The following is a 19,514-nucleotide window of genomic DNA, read 5'->3' on the forward strand; positions in this document are numbered from 1 at the left end:
TATCAAGTATACGCCATGTTATCGCCATTTTAACTAACGCATGCCCTTCTCCACTCTCTTACAGTCAGCGCTAAAAGAAGATGGCCCAACCACAGCTGCTGCAAGTCAAATTGTCACGTTTCGATGCCCAGCCCTGGGGATTCCGCCTTCAGGGGGGCACGGACTTCGCCCAGCCCCTGTTAGTGCAAAAGGTAAGTGAGAGCGCCAACACCACCCTCTTTGGTATGTTTCCATTTCCCAACGGGCCAGAGTAAACATGTGTGAAAATCAGAAACAATTCGCTTATCGGGCGATTGACAAATGGAATTTGTGTGTTCGGAAACACTCTCCGAAAAATGAAATTAAATTTACGTTGGCAACGCGAAAAACGAATATTAGTTGGCCAGTTAATTTATTTATGTATTTAAGTGCTCGCTGGCTGCGTTTCTTTTTTGTTTGTTAAAAATAAATCCGTGGATATAAGTTTCACTTTTTGTGGTCGCTTTCCGTGCGATTTTTGCGCACGTTACCCAAAACAAATAAAAGTCGTATTTTTCCCAATTTTCAACAAATTTCCTCTTGCCATATTCCATATTAATGCCGCACAGACACACACCAACACTCAGACAGATAAAACCCACACAAACAGACTCACAGATAGAAACCCAACTAAAAATTTGTTAAACATTCATAACAGATCTCGAAACATTTTACATTTGTGGCGACACGCAACTACAAAATTTGCTAAATCATTTTGACAACTTTATGAGCGCTTGCCGCGCGAAAATGTCGAAGGAATAAATTGTGTACGCCTAGTTTTATATTGATGTGCAGTACGATTCGTAACTGTAAGGCTGTATTTAACTACCGGGAATTTAATAGATGCCGTTCTCGTTAAGTTGAATGTTTACGGGAAGAATATATAATAATACTTCCTATCTAATCTTTTTGTTGCTGATAATATCGCTAACAAAAACACCGTTACCTGCGATGCAGTAAAGCATGAGCTAATATTTTAGTTAACCATGTGGAAATTAAGTTCCTGAGACCTCATAATGAAGCAAATCCATGAATCACATATGCATATAGCAGCCCGATCAACAGCAACTGACGGAACCCATAGCGATTTCGTTTATGACTCAATCTCACTCTGATAAGAGCCCTTGTTTGCAAGCGAGTCTAATCAGTAGCCAAAGTCAGTGGAATTCTTACTGCTCTCGTCATAAAGACATCGCGCTTTATTGTTTTGGGACCAAAACATTGCTTTAATAATGTGAAATTATTGATTGGGAGCTTAGTAATTGCCGCAATTTCCCCCGTTCTTCGGTTTTACCCCAAAACAATCTGTAAATATTTTTGTTCGTTCAGAAATAACACGAATTCTGTGCGCTCTTTTTATCTGTTTGTTTTGGCTTCGAGTGGGCGGTGGCGGTGTGTGGGGGCGTGGCCAGCGCTAAATGCGCAATTTCTATTTAAACAGCTGTGGATTTGTGTCAATGCTATGGGGCCTCTCTCTCTTTCAAGCTGCACCGAGCTATTTAAAACAAAAAATAAATAAAACACACAGCACATCAAGTGCGATTATCATGGAATTGAACTGTTTCGATTCATTTAAATTGGATAAGCTCCAACACTTCTTCCAATTAGCAGCGTTGGGCTTGTCAATGTTGGCCAAAACTACAACAGGACTTGACAATTTAATGGAGGTAAAAAAATTGAGTGAGCAAATTTGTTTTGAATTTATGGGAATATCACACAGCATGCATAAAGCAATTGGCGCTATTTGAAATGAAAATATTTATGGATTACACAAAGAAAAAACAAAGCCTTACAAATCCAAATCATTTTGTTAGCCACTCTCAGGTTTTTCCGCCCATAAATCCCACCAGTCAGTCCATCTCGGCGATGAGTTGAGCTGCCTGCCGGCGGTGCGACATCTCCTGGCTGGATGGCTGCCTTTTGCTTTTCGAACACTTCAAGCCCAATTGAATTCGGAATGGCGCACTTAAGCCGCATCCTGCTCCGCAGGATTTTGCGTAAAAACTTTGCTCATAATGAGCCACACCGGGAAAAATCTTATTTTCAAGTTGACAATTACCACAAGTCAAGTACCTAAAAAGTCTGGCTTCAAGATGTGAAATACTATTTAAGTTTGATAAATGAAACTGATGCTAATGAAGCTAGACAGATTACGATCGACGTATTTTCAACAGGCTTTAGGAGTTCGGCTATGTCCTTCAGCAGAGTTTTGTATTTAGACTGTTCTTAAATAATTTTAGCATGTTTAACGTGTTGGAAACATTATCAAAAGTCAGCATATATGTAAAGCAATAAATGGTATTACAAACAAGTGCTTCATTCTCCAATAAATTTTTCTTCCTGTGCCGGAGCTGAGCTCCTTGGTTGCCAGGACACAAGCTCCGCAGCGGAACTAAACCCCGACGAACTCGAATGAACTCCGGCACTCTTCTGAACTGAGCTCTGGCACTCGAGAGCTCTCCTACCTTGACAACGAATCATCATCTCAGTCATCGTCAGCATCCAATCATGTCAGCTTCCTGGCTCTTGCTCTTGAGCCACTGCCAAACAAATTGGTCTCCTTTAAATGCTGCCGCAACTCATCAAGATGCAACACATGACATGGCCAGGAATAAATCCCCCACCGCCGATTCCATCAAACGACGAAAACCGGTGGTTGGCAGTTGGTTGGCATAAAAATAAGCTACTGAGCTGCTTAAATCGGATTAATTTATGATTTCTCGCAGCGAGTTTCTGTGTTCAATTCTCGAACCCCGTCAGTATGAAGTCCTTTTCCTGTTGCTTCCGTTGTTGTCCTGTGTCCCATGTCCTGTGTGTGTTATAAGCTTTATGCCCACGGATTTCACCCACTCGCACAGAAGCCACGTTTATATATTTCATTATCAAGTGCGGGGGGTTCGTTTTGGGCCACAAAAAGCGTCGCACAAAAGGCCAAAGTCAAACAAAAGCGAAAGCCAAGCGAAGCACAAATAATGGACCAAATAAGTAATACAAGAGAGCGCAAATTCGGTTTACTACAAATTTTTGGCTTTCTGGCCAAAGAGCTCGGTCCACACACATAGCATATATCGTAGCAACTAAAGGAATAAAAAAAAGCACCAGTGTCGGCTATTAGCCAACTTAAAGTCTAGACAACCTCGGGAGGGGGGCGTGGCACAGGCGGAACACTGGAGAGGACAGTGCATAACAAGCTACTGACGGCATCCAAGGCAACCGACGTGGTCGCCAGTCCCACACACATGATCCTCCAGCACAGCGTCCTTTTTCCCGCGTTCTGCTCATGCAAATCCGTTTGGCGGTTTCTGTTTTGGATACCCTTGCAAAAGGTATGCTTACAAACTTGTACTTACACATTACATCAAGTAAAGTACAGTGTTTCCTATATTGTTAAAGACTGAACAACAATGCAACAATAATGCTATCCATTTTCAAGAATTCTTAAAAACATTGCAAACTATATAAAACATTACTGGATAATTTAAGAGTATTTCTATATTTAATCACAAAAGAATGAAACTGCTTCAACAAGAGAGTGCATTCAAAACATCGCTTTCGAGTTGACCTTCCACTTCAGATTTTTTCTGGTTTCGCTTCGTTTTGGCTCAGTTCAGTTCAGTTTCGGCTGTGTTTTTGCTCGTTTTAAGCTTGTTTGTTTGCCTTCCCCGGTTGGCCATTAATTATTTGACTCCTGTCTGGGGGCAGCCTTTGTGTTGGTGCCCGTACTTGTCTTTGTCTCTGCCTCAAACTAGGGAAATTCCATAATTCTGACCTCGCTCAGCTCCTCTTTTTTTTTAGGTATATTAGCGCGTCTTTCAATTTACCACCATAAATTTTGTCTAGGGTATCGACTAGTTGCTGTCACCCTGCGAGTCTGCTGTCTACGTCTGTTTCTGATTTATGCGAGCCAAATTATAGAAGCAAATTTTCTTTGCTTTGATTTCGGGCTTTTGTGTAATTGAATCTGGCAGAGGAGACAACCTCCTGCCGTTCTGCATTCCCGATTGTTGACTCTCGATTGTAGTTTGTAGCTGCTGATTGAACTTGCACTTTTCTCGACCAAGAGTGTCAACACACACGAGAGGGGAAAGTGGAGAAGGAGGCCTGCGGTTGCTCTCAATTCCTTCGGACATTTTATTAATTGCACAATGCCTCAAGAGCAACTGTTGTTGCTTGATTCGACACACAGAGACATGGAAATTGCATTTGTGCACTTGGCAGCAAGCTTACAAACATGTGTAGTTGCTGTCGAAATTTGCGTTGCGGTTTATCGCACTGGATAACCACAGAAGAGCTCTGATTATTGGCCATAAGTCTCACCTGATCCCCAGGCCTTAAGTTGAGTTGCCCCAGCTAATTCCACACCAATTACCAGCGCAACGTTAATTGAATTAATAAAGAGCCAGTCGGCGGAGCAAACAACATCTCGATGCAATGCTGATTTCCCGTGATTCATCTCTGTCAGTCGCAAAAAGGCGTAATTGATAAAAGTAAAGCCAGCGAAACAAAAAGGATAACCAGACAGTGATTAAGTGCCTGGCTGCGTCAGCGCCGCATTTGATTGATTATCAATTTTACGGGCCCGCTTTAACGGACCCATGACTACTGCACTGGACATCGATGCATGCCACTGCTGCATCGCATTGCCAATTTAAGAGTGTTGAAATTTATTGAACGGCTCGGCCCACATGCCCGTAAACCTGGCTGCTTCACCGGTCTCCATATCCATATTCACTTCCGCTCTTGGGAATCGAGTGGCGCTTCCGTTGGGGTTTAAGCCACTGCCAGCGAGTGTGGGTTCGTGAGTTGAAACAAAACAACTTGCTTATATGTTTCGGTTATTTATGTTTTTTCATATCAAGAAGAATCTTAGGATAAATCAAGGCACGAATGGTTTTTTTTTTCATGTTTTTTTTTTCTCGATTTGTGATGATCACCATTCCTTATAAGTTATAGATTATTCTAGTAATACAGTCCTTTTGTATTAAAGAATGAAATATTAAAATCACAATTCCGTTTTTTTTAATTTCCAACATTCTGTATATCTAACATTTTACTTTACATTATAGTAACTCCCTGAAATCATGTGCTTGTGCTCCCATATTCACTGACCTCACGTGCTCATCTCTCGTGTGGTCAGGTAGCTGGGACTATCTTTAGTCACTTTAAGTTCACTTGCACTTCATTGCACACAGTACTCTGGCTGCTGCAGCAACTTCGATGCCGCAGAGAAGAAGACCAGACCAAACCAGACCAGACTAGACCAGAGTCGAGGCACGTCTTATTTAGATTTATCCTGCCTGCTACGCTTCAGTTGAGTTGTCGAATTCGTGCCTGCTGGTGCGCCTGTATCTGTATCCTCCTCATCCGCCTTTGTGTGATATCTCTTTCGGGTTGCTGGCTATATCTTTAATATATTATTGAATATTTTGTGGCCTGGTCCGGAAATTGTACTAATGTCTAGCCAGTGCGAGCCGCATCCTGGTGCTACGGCAGCAGCCTCCACATGCAAAAGTCACATAAATTTCTGCTCCTTTCCGCCTGCAGATTCCCATTCTCCTTGTGGCCTAATCCTTGTGCTCAGCATCGCTTCGCCAATTGTTGTTCCGACTGCACAAGAAAAGTATCCCGCAAAGGAAAGTTTGCAGCTCCTGCTTCAGCTTCTGCTACTGCTATCTGTTGTCCTTGCTTTTAAGTTGCATGTCAGCGAGCATAAATCCTTCAGTGGAAAATGCTCGCTCCGCTGCATCTGGAGCACACACATATCCCCGTACATTTAGCCGGGGATCCCAGATATCGCAGAGCTGTAAGCGGAAAAATTATTGGCCGAGCTCAACGCGCTGCATTATGTGCGCCATAAATATTTATAACTTCTAAGCGTAAAGAGCAAACGCTTAAAGCGGAATCGATTCTGCTCTGTTCTGGAGTGGAATGGAATGGAGAAGGGAGTGGACTGGATGGCAGCCACTCTTGGAGGCCCCGATTAGTCAGCTAATGGTAATGCATGGCGGCCTTTTGTTACCTGCTTGCCCTGCCAAATGATTCACTTCAGGCAGCCCATGTCTTTGTTTCTGTCCTCCAATCCTCAAATTGATATCTCTGAGTCACTCGAGTAGTACAGTCGAACTCTTGTAACTGAAAATTTAATGAAGGAATTGGAAGAGAATCAGTAATATTATTTACCAAGTTGTAATAATATTTTCTTTTAAAACTCTCACACTAACTGTCCTAACTAATTTTAAATCGACTTACATTTACGGCTTTTAAGATGAAATACAAAAGTCTTGCCTTCGAAGGCGTTAAGTCGTTAGCTTGAATATCTTAGAGCTTAAATAATCATAGTTAGTCTATACATTAGTTGTTTCTTTCTGTGATTACCAAAAAAAATTTCATAAGACCAACAACCAGGTAAAGCAACAAATTCTAAATATTAGAATATTGTTAGTCAAGTTCGGCTTAGCGGATTTGGACTGTACGTGGCCACATTGGCATTGTTTCTCCTGCATTCTCCGCTTTTATCTCCCCGAGCTGCTCTCCGAAGTCTGTGATTTAATTGTTGCTTAGTGGATTTTCGCCGCATCAGCGCTGGATAAGGGCAAACCAAGCGGAAACGGAAATTGCGCGCTGCGCACACTTATCTCTGGCCCCATGCTCCTCAATCCCTGGCTCCCTGCTTGATGTCCCTATTGCTCTTGGCTCCTGGCTCCTGGATATCTCACTTCCTGTGCGTGTCCGTGTGCTCGAAAAGGATGTGCCCGGCGCAAATTGCGTGCTGCGGCGTAATCGAAATAAATTATGAGCCGCACTTACATTGCGGCCGGCTCTGGGGAGCCGCGGATTCCGGAGCGAGGGCTTTTAGCGCTCCGGCCGTATTTGTTTGGCTTTAATTGGCGGCGAGTTTAGTCGGCGGCGACAGGCGAAGTTTGTCCGGCAATTAGCGGAAGGTAATGGCATATGGCTACCCGCTGGCATATGCTATTGTCCGGGTTATTATTTTATTCTGATCTGCTTCATTCGTATCTAGTAGTATGTGGCCCCGGCGGGCATTCGCATTTGCCGTAACGATATGTCATTGATTTGCAGTTAAGAAGCCGGAGCTTCGGATCGATGGCATCCCCCTGGCAGCCATTACGCATCAGTGTCCTTCGAAGCTGACTCTCCATCTCCATCTTCGTGTGTCGTCAAGCGCCTTGGGGCCATGATATATTATGGCCTGTCGCCTTGTCTTGTTTATTTGCCGCACTTTCGGGGGGGGTTGCGATGGCTATGGCGATGGAAAATGGGAAACTTTTTATTGTTATGACGCATATCTGCCTGGGAGAAATTGAGACGCTCTTGATTTCCCGATGATTTATTGTCCATCCAAATTGATTGAATATTTACTAAACGTCTCCGGCACTGCCGCCTAAATGGTTTACAGCTGCGCCTGCTCCTGCATCGATCCCAAATCGAAATCGATGGCTTTGAACTCTCGGCGGCAAGGAGAGGAGGAATAAAGTCTGCAAAAAGTCAATTTTGTTAATCAACACGAACGACTTAATCCAAATTGAATGAACTCGAACCTGGGGGCCTGCCAAAGCGGATCAGCCGCTACACATCATCCGGGCTAAATGTAAGAAATAAAAGCGGGCGAAAATTTACACATTTTTCGCATTTCTGCACCACCGCCCGCCTCTTTTTTGCCCTCGATTTTTCCTCCTTTTTCAGCTACGAAACATTTGCCAATAAGTGACTGCGAACCGAACTGTACTGAACCAAACCGATGCGAACCGAAAGCAATCGGCTCAAGGCTCAGGGCTCACCGAGCTCAGGTGAGAGTCCGCAGGCCTAAAAAAGCGAAAATTGAAAAACGCAGCTGCCAGGGCCATAATAAAACCCCAAACAGGGTAAAAAAAAGGAGCTTCGGGGCCATCTGCGGACGCTGAACATCAGGATACCCTTATACATTGTGTGATGTTTTCTGTACAATCTAAAGAACCGAATTGGGACATCGTTTGTCGGAAAACCTAATGGGGTTACAAAAAGTCTTTAAAAAAAATTTACACCATTCGACATCAAAACTATTTTCAATTGTAAGAACTAACTCAAAATAACTTCTAACATATGTTTATTTTGTTTTGATTAAGCGAAGTCTATGCATCACATAATACAATTAATACCCTATGGATAATTTGATAACATTTTCATAAGTATATAACTGTCTTCAAATCTACTGGAACGAGTCTCTGAGATCAAGCATTACAATAATAACAAAATTAATTATACAGCCTTATAATTGTGATAATCTTAGATCCTATGCTAAAGATGAGCATTATAATACAAACTGGAAAACTCTAGTCCAGTCGACAAAGGGATATAAAAGTCATAATACCCTTTGAAAGGAACGCAAAGCAAACAAAAGGGACTGAGAGGGAGAGTGAATTGCGTTTTGTGTGTGCGAGGCAGTTTGTGCGGGTGGGCGTGGCACTGCCCACAGCCGGCTCAGCCACGCTTGAGGTGATAATGTAATAAGCACTTTTTATGACCCTGCCGGATTTAGACCTAAAATTCCACTCCGCTCGGAATCTGAAGGGCATTGTTCTGTCTGCAAAGTTGGCTAGTTTTTCGACGACCAACAGGCACATCCGGATATGCTAGAGGCCCCCCACCTTCGGAATCCTCTTCCCTCCATCCTGATCCTCATCCTCTCTCCATTTTTTGTCCATTCTACGGCAAGGATTTAGATTTTAGCCTGCAGTTGTTTGAGCTCAGCTGAACATATTGTCTCGCTTTTTTCTATTTTTTTGGTAGTAAGACTCTGCTAATTGGTGGCACTCGCATTTTTGGCAGTAAGGGAGTTCCAAGTGGACGGGTTTTCAGGTGTAAAATACAGAGGGGAAATGGAAAATATGAAAATTTTACTCACCAACATTGATTTGACGATAAGGTGCAGAATGTATTGCCTACCTGAAGGAAAAATTATATAATGTGTTAGTTTCTTATTAGGACATGTAAATATGGCAACAAACCTGTCTCCTTTGCCTAGTCAAACTAACTAAATTGATTGATTGTTTTGTTAATTGCAATAATTTAGTAATTTCAAGTCCTTTATTGATTATTATGTAGATTTAATGAAAAGCTATACTTTTTGCAAAGCGTCACCACACACACACACACACACACACTTGCAATTGAACTACATTTTCTCTTTTTTTTTCACTGAAAAAAGGGGCAACAAAACTCAGAAACACATGTTTTCTGAACAATTAACACTTGTGCTTTAACTGGTTATTAATTTTAAAAGCTTTGAACTCTAATTTTGCTTAAATTAGCACATATTAAAATGTTACAAGCAAATAAGCGTCGTTCTTCTTCTTCACTTCTAGCGATGACAAAGCTTAGTGATGAACTATCGGATCGCAATTAAGGCGGTTTAAATCGCTATGAATAATCGTTGAAATAATTGAAACCGACAAACTGTTTTGGGTTACTCTTTTATGTTTGTATAATGTGGTACATTAAAGTTATCCATATTCAACTAGTTTTTAATTAATTAGCAAGTTGGCCAATCGCCAACTATACTTGCCGAAATTACACTTGACCATAACTTTTTTTACCGAGATCGATTGTCACGCGATGCGATGATGCCTGCCCCCCGCCGAAAAGTTATCGATGACTTGACTAATTACCGAAAATTCCGATTTCGTGTTGGCAAATTTGCCGTTCTTTCGTTTTATTTCGCTGCCATTAAATTGAACAAAACCGGTACATATTTTACAGAGCAATTCGCCATTAAGTATTAAGTGGACCCATGTGGCACAATGTTTTTCCGCATTTAAGAGTCTTAAGTGATTAAGCGAGCGAGACGGACATATGCTGGGACATGCATCAAACATACTGTCATTAATATAAAAATGAAATTACCTTGTCCAACGCCAGATGCCATTAAAAAGGGAAAAATAAGAAAAGCGCTCGGGAAATAAGGACGAAAGCGCTGTTGCTGTCGTTGTTCTTGTTGCGCATCATCAAATTGAAAAATGTCAGCGATAGACGGAAGAGGAGGAAAATGGGAAATCAGAGAACAATGCGGCACAGGACAGTACAGGTAAAACGCAAAGGTAAAGGTAAACTGCCACGCCCTCGGGGGCGTCCTTGTTGTTGTTATTCTTGTTACCCTGCTGCGGACGCGGCCCAGTTGCATTGACAATCGACAAATGAGGAAAGATAATGCAGGCATTAATCTTGCTACCAGCAATTTGTCAGCGCTCTTCTCTCTATTGCTGTCTCTTTCGGTCCGAGATGCCAGTTGCAGTTCGAATTTCTCGATTATTCCAGAGGTCAACACAAAAGGGGGTTTGTGGGGTTAGAACCCACCATATTGCGAGTTAACTAAACCGAGGAGTTGTGATCATGGCTCACTCAACATTACGTTTGCAATCGAACTTTTTTTTATAATCTTGCTTTAAACAAGTTAATTAACATTGCTTTTTAATTAAAGGGTCTTAAGGAGTATAATATATATACATATATGAATGTTGCAGTCTCTGTTTGTAATCGAAATTACTTTATAATCTTGTTCAGACTTAATAATATGGCTTTTGAATTAGAGAATCATAAACTAGCATTTACATGTTTCGGTTTTTTTTTAATTTGTTGATGAAATAATATCTTAAAATATGTATCTTACGTAATTCAAATTGTCTTTACTTTGGAAGAGGCTAGAACTCACTATAAGGAATTTCTCTATAGAAGAGTGTAACATTAAAACTTCGGTGGGTTTACCAATCTCTTAAAATTTATACCTCGTGCGGTTAACAGATTCCTAAAAGTCATAGATACATTTCTTAAGATATTTTTGTAAGTCTTTAAACTCAAACCTGTTTAAGTAATACATCATAAAACACGAATGATTATTAAAAACCCTCGAATAAATTTTCACAGTACGCCCCTGAGTTTCAGAGTCCGGGAGTTCGTCCCTGTCTCTTCTAAACGTTGCCTTCATCAATTAATTTACAATTTGCCAGACATCCGTGTCCGCATTCACAGTCTCCAGCTTCAGCTTCAGCCCTTCGTCCTCGTCTGTGTTATCCTGCGCTGTGTGGTCAGCTTGGCATACTTTTTTCTATTCCTCTCGTGGCCCACTAATGGCCATGTCCTTGCATCCTTGTACCCCTTCCACTCCTACTTCACCCATTTCGCCGCCCTCTGCATCCGTAAATTGCATTGCTTGCCAACTTGTTGAAAGGCGGAGCGAACTTAAATGCTTTTCAATGTTTTTCCATGCAGTGGTACCCACTTAAGGTCACAGATAGTGCACTGAAAGAAATGTGAACTCTTATTGAAACTGTTTTTTCGTGTATACAAGTATACCATATTTCAGACTTTGAAATTTTAGTCTATATTAGTCTATCGGTTGCGTTGATTGTACTTTGTAAACGGGTATAGTAAGAAAGAATCTGGTATAGCTATATTCTCTTATAAATTGCTTAACCATTTTCATTTAAATACATTTTTTCTTTAAGTAAAGAAGACAGTGGTGCTGGGAACGCCGTTTAATGGTCACAATTTAGCTTTTAATTAGATCGGCAAATTTGTTTTCGAACCATTTTGTTCGCTCGTGCGGATGGCGAATACGAATTCGATGCTGGGAAAATCGGTGAGGGAATGGGGATTCCGCCCGATTCCCACCCAGAATTAGAGTGCTTACGGTTTTTCATTTTAATTGTTTTTGTGTGGCGAAGACGACCCTTCGGCTCCCATCCCTTGAGTTTCGCTGCCGTGTCGCTGATTTATTTATTTCTATTTGCTGTTATTTTACTGGTGCTCTGGTGCTTCTTCGGTTTTTATTTTATTTCATTTTGTTTTCCACCAAACCAAGCGAGCGCAATTGCGGTCGCAGAGCGTTTGCCCCCCTCTCTCGGCTCCCATTTTCCCGTTTTCCGCCCCCCGGCGGAAAACCCCTCTGCAGCTGTCTGCGTGCCATGCTCTAGTTTTCTATTTTTGCTTTCCCGGCCGTAATGGCAACCTTAATCACGTAATGATTTTGAGCGAGTGGGGCGGGTGTCCGAATTGTGCCCCCTCCACCCATCCCACATTTCATACTCCCACCACCATGCTTTTGCTACGATTTTCCTCCTGCACTGCTCCTTGCTGTTTGCTCATTCATCGCGGCTCTTGTTTTTGTATTCCCCATTTCGCGTTTCGCAATTGGCACAAATCTCGGCACTCGCCACTCTAATGGCCAAATGCTGTGGCGCTAATTGAAATTACATTTCTTAAAGTTAAATATTTAATTGAGAGCTGCCAAGCCGAGCGGACATCATCAGCAGTCCGACGAAGGCTCAAAAGTTGTTCGAGTACAAACAAGAGTCTGGGAAATTGGGGGGTCCTTAGACATCTCTGGGATCTTTCCTTTCGAAAACTTATTTAATATGAAAAGCCTTTAAAAGTTTTATTGAATACGTTTGCTTCACTTGGAAACGTAACCGAAACTAATGGCATTAGCTGACCTAATTCCCGTTTTAGAAATAAAAACCTTTGTAACGTGTATATAATTTAAGTTGCACTTAATACTTTAAAAGGTTGTAAAGCAGTTTTATTTTTATAAACAAGTTTAATCCATTACGAAAATAGCTCTTTATATGGCTGACCTAATTATAACATTTTACTCAAGTAGCATTTTTATGCTTACTATATCTTAATGCTTTGCGCAAATGACATTTTAATGTTTAATTGGAGGGCTGTCGTTAAGTATTTATTCTTTTACCAAGGGCACTATGAAGTATGTAATTGAAATTTAAGTTATTATGTTATGCTATGTTTTTGCCGTTTAATACCAATCAAAATAACTTTTCCAAGTAAAGATACATATGGTGAAAGAGAGAGTTTTGGATGGGTGAATTAAAACAGGGCTTAATTGAAAGTTACAGATACCTCTCCATGCCATTTAGGGCCGCTCTGCGCTCTTCACTTCATCCTCGTGGATGGACATTTCGGCGCCTTTCATGTCAATTCCCCGGTGGACCCTGCATCAGGGCATCATGTCCGATGCTCCGACTCGGGCTCGCTGCATTTTCCCCCGGGAAATGGGCGGGGCGAAAGACGGTATCCGGAGGCCCGAAAAAGAATGACGATGTGGCATGCTTAGAATGCCCGACACGAAAGCGTCGCCAAATCCTAATTGCATTTGTCTGATTGCACTCGTTGCAGCTGCAACTTCTCCGATATCTGCAATGCTGCATTTCGAGAGGCCTATACAAAGTTGGATAGCTGAATCTGAAGCTGGAGCCGGCTGATGATGATGATGCTGATGATGATGCTGATTCATTAAATTGGTTCCCTGCTCCCTGCTTTCGGCCTTATGACAGTAACATGTAAATGCCATTTACTGTTTCCATTTCGAATTCGAATTCGGTTTCTGTTGCCCCGCCATTGTCTTGTCATCGTCATTGTCATCCTCGGATTGGAGGACCGATGAACGGGCTGTCTGTCGGTCTTTTGGCTCAATCGGAATTCCATTTAATGTAATTTGAGTGCCATCATTCATGCCTCGGATAACTGTGGCGTGTGGAGGGCGATTTTTGGTTAGGCTGAGATTACGCTTAACACGATTTCACGGCTGTCAGAACTGCGCCCAGGATTGATGGATGCCAAAGAGCGCAGAGCGAAGAACATCTCTGGCATTTCCCAGAACCCAGAAATCATCTTCCCTATTAAGCCATTCCATCAGTTGTTGTGTAAGTGAAACATCGAACAAACTGGCATTTCCTGCGCTATGCCATGGAGTTTATTTAAAGGCTGACCCAAATGTGCCAGACTGCAGTCCAGTTGCAAACATAGATACACCCGAAACATAGATGCATAGATACTTTGGCAGCTGACTCACATGCCTCGCATTTCGACACGTTCGTCGGCCATGCGTAAACAATGGCCCAAACCATTGGCCATCGAGAAGATTGGGCTAGGGATGCGAGGCGGGAAATGCGAAAACACATTGCCGACCAGCAGGTAGCAGCAGGTTGGGAGAGTTTCCCCGCTCCCGTAAATTTCCCAATCCAAAACACGGAAAAAGCGAGTGAGTGTTGCCCACACGTCTTGGTTATTTCCCGCAACCAATTTCGGGCTTCATTAGAAATTTCCACAGTCCCGCAGAAAATATAATTTATGCATGCTTCTGACACAATACACAAAGGGTTCAAGGCAAACGCAGCCACAACCAGCTGAAGAAATAACAAGCGGATTGGCTGGTGTCGGGAATTTCGAATGGGATGTACCCAGCACTTGTGTGACATATTAAATTTTAAATAGTAAAGCTATGAATAAAGGGATAACATAAAGTTATTATGTAGAAAGCCTCTTACAAAAAGACACTTTGAAAGAAATTAAAACATAGTATTTTAATTGAAAATCAATGTTCACATAGCTTAATACATCGAAGAAGAAAACCTATATATAAAGTTATGGTTGAGAACATTATTCATATTCTAATAAGTCAGTTTTTGTACCTTTTTTTATGTTTGATAATTTTTGAAGCTCTGGAAGGAAGACTAAGTTCATAAAAAAAAACTAATTTTAAAGAGATTATAAAGCTTGTTAAGTTCAACAAAGTATTATCCATAAAAAAAATAAGTTAATTGTAGTATTTTTCCTAAAGTTTCAGAGTCAAAATAAAAATCCATAGCAATCAGAGAAAGACTAATCTCTAAATTACAGATAGTGCAAGCAAGGATGACTTTTTGCTCTTTATCTTTAGCTGTCACAAACAATATGCCCTTTCAGTTTCAAATACCTGGGTAAAATCAGCAACAAACGACAGCGACAACGACAGCGTTGATGCTGACGACACTAATTAAAAATGTTGGCCAACCCTTCAAATGGCTCATGCGGCGACTGACGAGCGCAGAACTCTGGTCAGAGCCAGAAGCAGGAGGAGTAGTCTGACAACCAGGATCTGGAGCTGCGGCCGCGGCTGAAATTGAAAAGCTGGCTAAGCTCCCGGTGGCAGTCAGCAGAAATCCGCTAAATTCCCAAACAACAACCCAAACCAACCCGCCGCACAAAAACAAACAGTGTGCGGGGTTCAGGGGCAGGAAAATGAGAAAAGTAGATGGGGCCAGGACACCTTTCGACCTTGCGACCCGCGGCCCATTGATGATGTTGTTAATGGAAAAAATCTCAACACCCCTTTTCGCCTACACAGCTGGAAGAAGGGGGGGAAAAACGAGTATACCCAGGGACACAGTCGTCGGATAGAAAGAGAGTCAAACAATGGCGCGTAATTTTGCGAAATTTACATTCCTTAATTAATCTTGTTTGCGCTGCGGCAGTTGGCAGTTGTGTCTGTCAGCCATAAACCCCTTTCCTTTCCATCTACACCCCTGCTTTGGCTGTGTGTGCCTGGGTTTTTGGGGTTTCATCCGCCGGTGGATCTGCCTGTGGGCTCTGGGGGCAACTAACACCAAGCCACGCTAATGACATTCAAGGCACAAGATGTCGAGATGGGGCCAACGAACACATCCTGCTGTTCCTGCCTTATTAACCCAAATATATATGGGGAGACGTTGGCTGGCGACTGGATATCCCGTTGCCTAATGAACCCTTCTGGGCCCGAAGTTCAGGTTCAGGTCTCAGCTCTCAGATCTACTTCTCGCTTCTCCGCTCGCTTTAATCAACAATTTGCCAGCGCGGGACATGTGACATTTATTGAAATTCTAGTTTAGCCGTGTAAGTGTAAGGGCACCCCGGCATCAGCTGAGAGCAATTTAAACTCAATTTCCAGACTGAGACAGAAAGCGGCAACTGGAGCCGTAAATTGCTCCAAGAAGATGAGCCCGCAGATGAGCTTGTGTGAGCCGGGAGTGGCGATGATTAAATTGGATCCGAGATGGGGAGCCTTGTGAAAGGCAACTATCTTTGAGAGTTAGTTGAAAAAAATACTTCGTTGGTAGAGTTATAGAAAAAGCACTGGCTGAGTGTTATATATGTGTAGGATGTTTTTAAAAATGAGATATGAGTAATATGGAAAATAAGAAACATATAGAAAATTGTATAAATGGTTGATTTAAATCGCAAACTGATTACATCTTCCGTGGTTACATTTTATCTTTCTTTGACTGCTTTCAACATCGTGTTTGCATAAATGCAGTAAAACACTTTCCTTGAGTGGCCATAAAAAATCGCTGAAATTACACAAATGTCATGCGTGAGTGGAAACCGTTTAAATTGTATCTCTCGCTGGAAAACCTGTCCCGGGAGTAATCAGCGAATCTATCACAAACTTCGTGCGTGAGTGGGACTTTCACCTGGACCAACCATTCGTGACTTGGTTTCAGCTGCAGTCAACCCAGCTCCACAACTGCAATTGGCAATTTCTCACTCGTTTTTACCCATTTTGCTGCTGTCACAACTCACAAGTGTCCAGTGCAAATCCAAGTCCAAAGCCAAAGTCAAAGCCAGAGCCAAGCCCCTCAAGGCGATTGTCGTTTCTAGAGAGAGGTGTTGCCTCAGCTGTCCAGGAAATCCACACATGCCAGCCCACAGATCCGCAGATACCAGATACAAAGATACAAGTACATACTACCCATATGCGAATGTTTTTTTTTTTTTTAATTATTTTTGGCATTAGCGGCAGATTAATGATCGGCACTCCGACTGCGCCCACGCAGCGGATTAGAAAAGTTGATGTGGACGCCTGCCGGCAGTAACTGCTCCACATACGGACCCCAATCTGAATCCCGAATCCGAACCCTCCTCCTTTGGCCAACATTCATTAGCCGGGAGCTGACTGCCGCAAAATGCGCGGCATTGTGGCAAACTTTTTCCCATTGCTCCTCGTTATGAATATGCAACATTTATATAAATTGTCACGTTTATTGCAGTCAGACTGTGTTTTACTCTCACGCTCTTTCTGCTTTTCCCTCCATCCATTTTTTGTGTGTGTGTGGCTGCATCTGTCATTCTTTCAAATCAAAAAAGGGAAATCTAGTTACAGAATATTTTTATATGTTGTGATACCCTTTGGAATGGTAATGAAAACATAAAGTTTGAAGTTAGAGCGTTTTAAAATGAATTAAATTAATAGTTAAGTGCTATTAGATGCCCGATACATTTTAATAGACTTTAGACTTTTGAACATTGAATACAATGGTATTCGAATTTGTATAAAATATAATTAAATATTAAAGTTTGTATAACATTAATTTGTTCATTTTTAAACTGCGAATTTCATAGGCACAACTACTTTGCTATAATGAAAGAAATACTATTATAAATTTTACTTGGCTCTCTCCAAGTTTAAAGATATAAAGAGGGGTACCAAATTTAATTTACAAATTGTTTCCCCATGGGGGATTGCAAATACCCAAAAGTTACAGAGTAGAGCAACCAACTTACAGGACGTAGTCTGCCTGCTGATGGTGGAACGCGCTTTTGTTGAACGTTGATTGCAATCATAATTTATAAATGTTGCCGACAGTTTGGCGGGTGCCACGATGTTGCAGTTGCTGCCGCCCATATTTCGCCATCAATAAATAAATATTATTTGTCTGTCTGTCTGGCTGGCTGGTCAGCCCTGTAAAACGATGAACGTTGGTTAGAGGAGCGATAGTCGAAGCCATTAGCAAGTGATTTGGTGACTTTTCCAATCTAATTGAATGTGGCTGGTCAGGGGAAAAAAGCTTTAAGTTTAAGTGTGGCCCAAATGGAAGACAAGCAGAGAGAAGCACTTTAAACTGCCAGGCAAACGAAGTTCTAGTGAATTGTTTCTCTGGTCGGGAGTTTGCTGTTTTTTATTCACTCTTTGGCTCGGTTTAATCGCTGCCAGCTCAGTCTAGTTGCAAACTGTTTGCCCGTCGGGATCCCGATCCCGATACCCTCCGTACTCCCGTTTTTCCTGGTCAAGTGTTGTGGTTGCCATTTGTTTGTGCCAGAAAGCCGCATCAGCAGTGGCGGAGTTTTCTGGGGCTCTCCAGTGATTTACTATGGCGAGCGGCGGCTTCTGGGGGAGACGTGGCGTATGAGTGATGCGCCATGCATATTCATACACATTGAGATTCATTGTATTTGCGCTGCATTTCCGCAGTATTTTGTACTTTATCTGCTTTGTTCATGTTCGCTCTACTTACGACTTTTCCGCAATTTCTCTTTTTTTCGCCTTTTACGGCCCCGAGAGCCGAAAGAGAGAAAGACGGGAGGGGGGGCAAAATTAAGAGTGTGTGGCTGTCATATTGCTCGCCTCAGCAGGGGCTTTAAGCAGATTTATTTTCAATTAAACAAGCTCATAACTTGGCCGACAACTTGGCAAAAGTTGGCAGTCTGCTAGGCCTCCCCTCCTTTAGAGTCCTGCGGATGTGTGTCCTGGCTCTTGGTTGTGTTGTGGCTTAATTTACGCCACAAATTCAATTTATTTGAGATACACCTAATCCACAAAAGCAAACTTGATTTATCAACATAAATATTTTGCATACAAAGTGTGAGCGCATCCGCAACCCCTTCCTCACTGATTTCCCCATTTCCCCGTGGAGAATGCATTTGGGTTCGGTTTTTGTTCTATTGTTGTTATTTTGTCTCTGGGATCTCGATGTGTGTTTGGGTGTGTGTGTGTGCTGAACGAAATTCAATTTTAATGCACTTGAATGGATTTGAGCAGCGCTTAGTTGACTTGATTACGGGCCTTTGGCTTTGGCTTCGGTTCGCTCCACAGAATTTCATTTGCTTTATGGATTTTCCGATTCTGGATGGCCGAAACCATTTTTCCCTTGACTCTGGCAATACAAACACTTCAACAACTCAGCAACGAAACGAAACGAGACGAAATTCTTCATACTTTTGTGAAAATGTTTGTCAAGCTGCCAGCGCCAAACCAACATCACCACGAAAGCCACTTGGCCATATTTGGGAGTATTTGTCATAACGCATATAATTTCAAGAGCTCCTCTCAAGTGGCACCGGCGACCAGCAGAGAAGCAGAGAGCATACATATGCAGATGCGGACTAAAATGCTAAATACATGCCAGGGAAATGCTGATGATAATGCAAATGAAATTATTTTTACAACATTTACAACTCTCAGCCAGGCATGTTTCTCTTACTCAAGTTCCGTACAGTCGCCATATAAATTATCATTTGCTTGCTCCAGCCTCGCTCCTCATTTAGTTGTTCTGGCCTGTGTGAGCGCCCACACACATGTAAAGTTCCCGGACATCGCATTAATGTCCAGCTCCCCCAGGAAGGGATGCAAAAAGGAGCGGAGTGTAAGGCTATGAGCTATGAAGGTACCTAAAAACACTGTATTATACGGTGGTTGTGGCAAAGCCAAGCCTTTTGACTTTATGAGAAGCGCAGAGAAAGGCTCTAATGGGTACACAAATTTATGTGAAGCGCGGAGGAAGGATTAGAAGAAGTAAAAAAAAATATCAGAAATGACACTACTCATAATTTTTTTATTGATTGTTCGTTCAAGTGGGTATTCACATTAAAGAAAAGCGCGCAGAAGGGGTAATTAAAAGATAAAAAGAAATATG

General features: G+C 42.1%; 2 protein-coding genes and 1 long non-coding RNA gene across 4 annotated transcripts in view; 1 reads left to right on the plus strand and 2 right to left on the minus strand.

Moving 5' to 3' along the window:
• The window catches only part of LOC128256483 (protein N-terminal glutamine amidohydrolase), a 71,983-nt gene extending 62,606 nt beyond the window's left edge, over nucleotides 1-9,377 (minus strand). The window contains exons 1-2 of one of the 2 annotated variants that reach the window (XM_052986875.1): nucleotides 9,024-9,377; nucleotides 8,921-8,961 (exon numbers count right to left, since the gene is read on the minus strand). The gene's annotated coding sequence lies outside the window, so the exon portion shown is untranslated. The remainder of the gene's footprint in view (nucleotides 1-8,920; nucleotides 8,962-9,023) is intronic. The other variant, XM_052986877.1, reaches the window with a different exon arrangement.
• The window catches only part of LOC128256484 (PDZ and LIM domain protein Zasp), a 60,142-nt gene that overhangs the window by 15,883 nt on the left and 24,745 nt on the right, over nucleotides 1-19,514 (plus strand). The window contains 1 exon segment of the mRNA XM_052986878.1: nucleotides 65-191. Within this exon segment, the coding sequence (XP_052842838.1) occupies nucleotides 81-191 (111 nt within the window). The 5' untranslated portion in view covers nucleotides 65-80.
• LOC128256486 (uncharacterized) lies at nucleotides 16,105-19,333 on the minus strand. The gene is made up of 3 exons (XR_008267785.1): nucleotides 18,117-19,333; nucleotides 17,386-17,989; nucleotides 16,105-16,951 (listed from the first exon to the last, which is right to left on the minus strand). It is a non-coding gene; the product is annotated as an uncharacterized LOC128256486 (long non-coding RNA).

Source organism: Drosophila gunungcola (genome assembly GCF_025200985.1).
Source record: "Drosophila gunungcola strain Sukarami chromosome 2R unlocalized genomic scaffold, Dgunungcola_SK_2 000020F, whole genome shotgun sequence".
Classification (NCBI taxonomy): Eukaryota; Metazoa; Arthropoda; class Insecta; order Diptera; family Drosophilidae; genus Drosophila; species Drosophila gunungcola.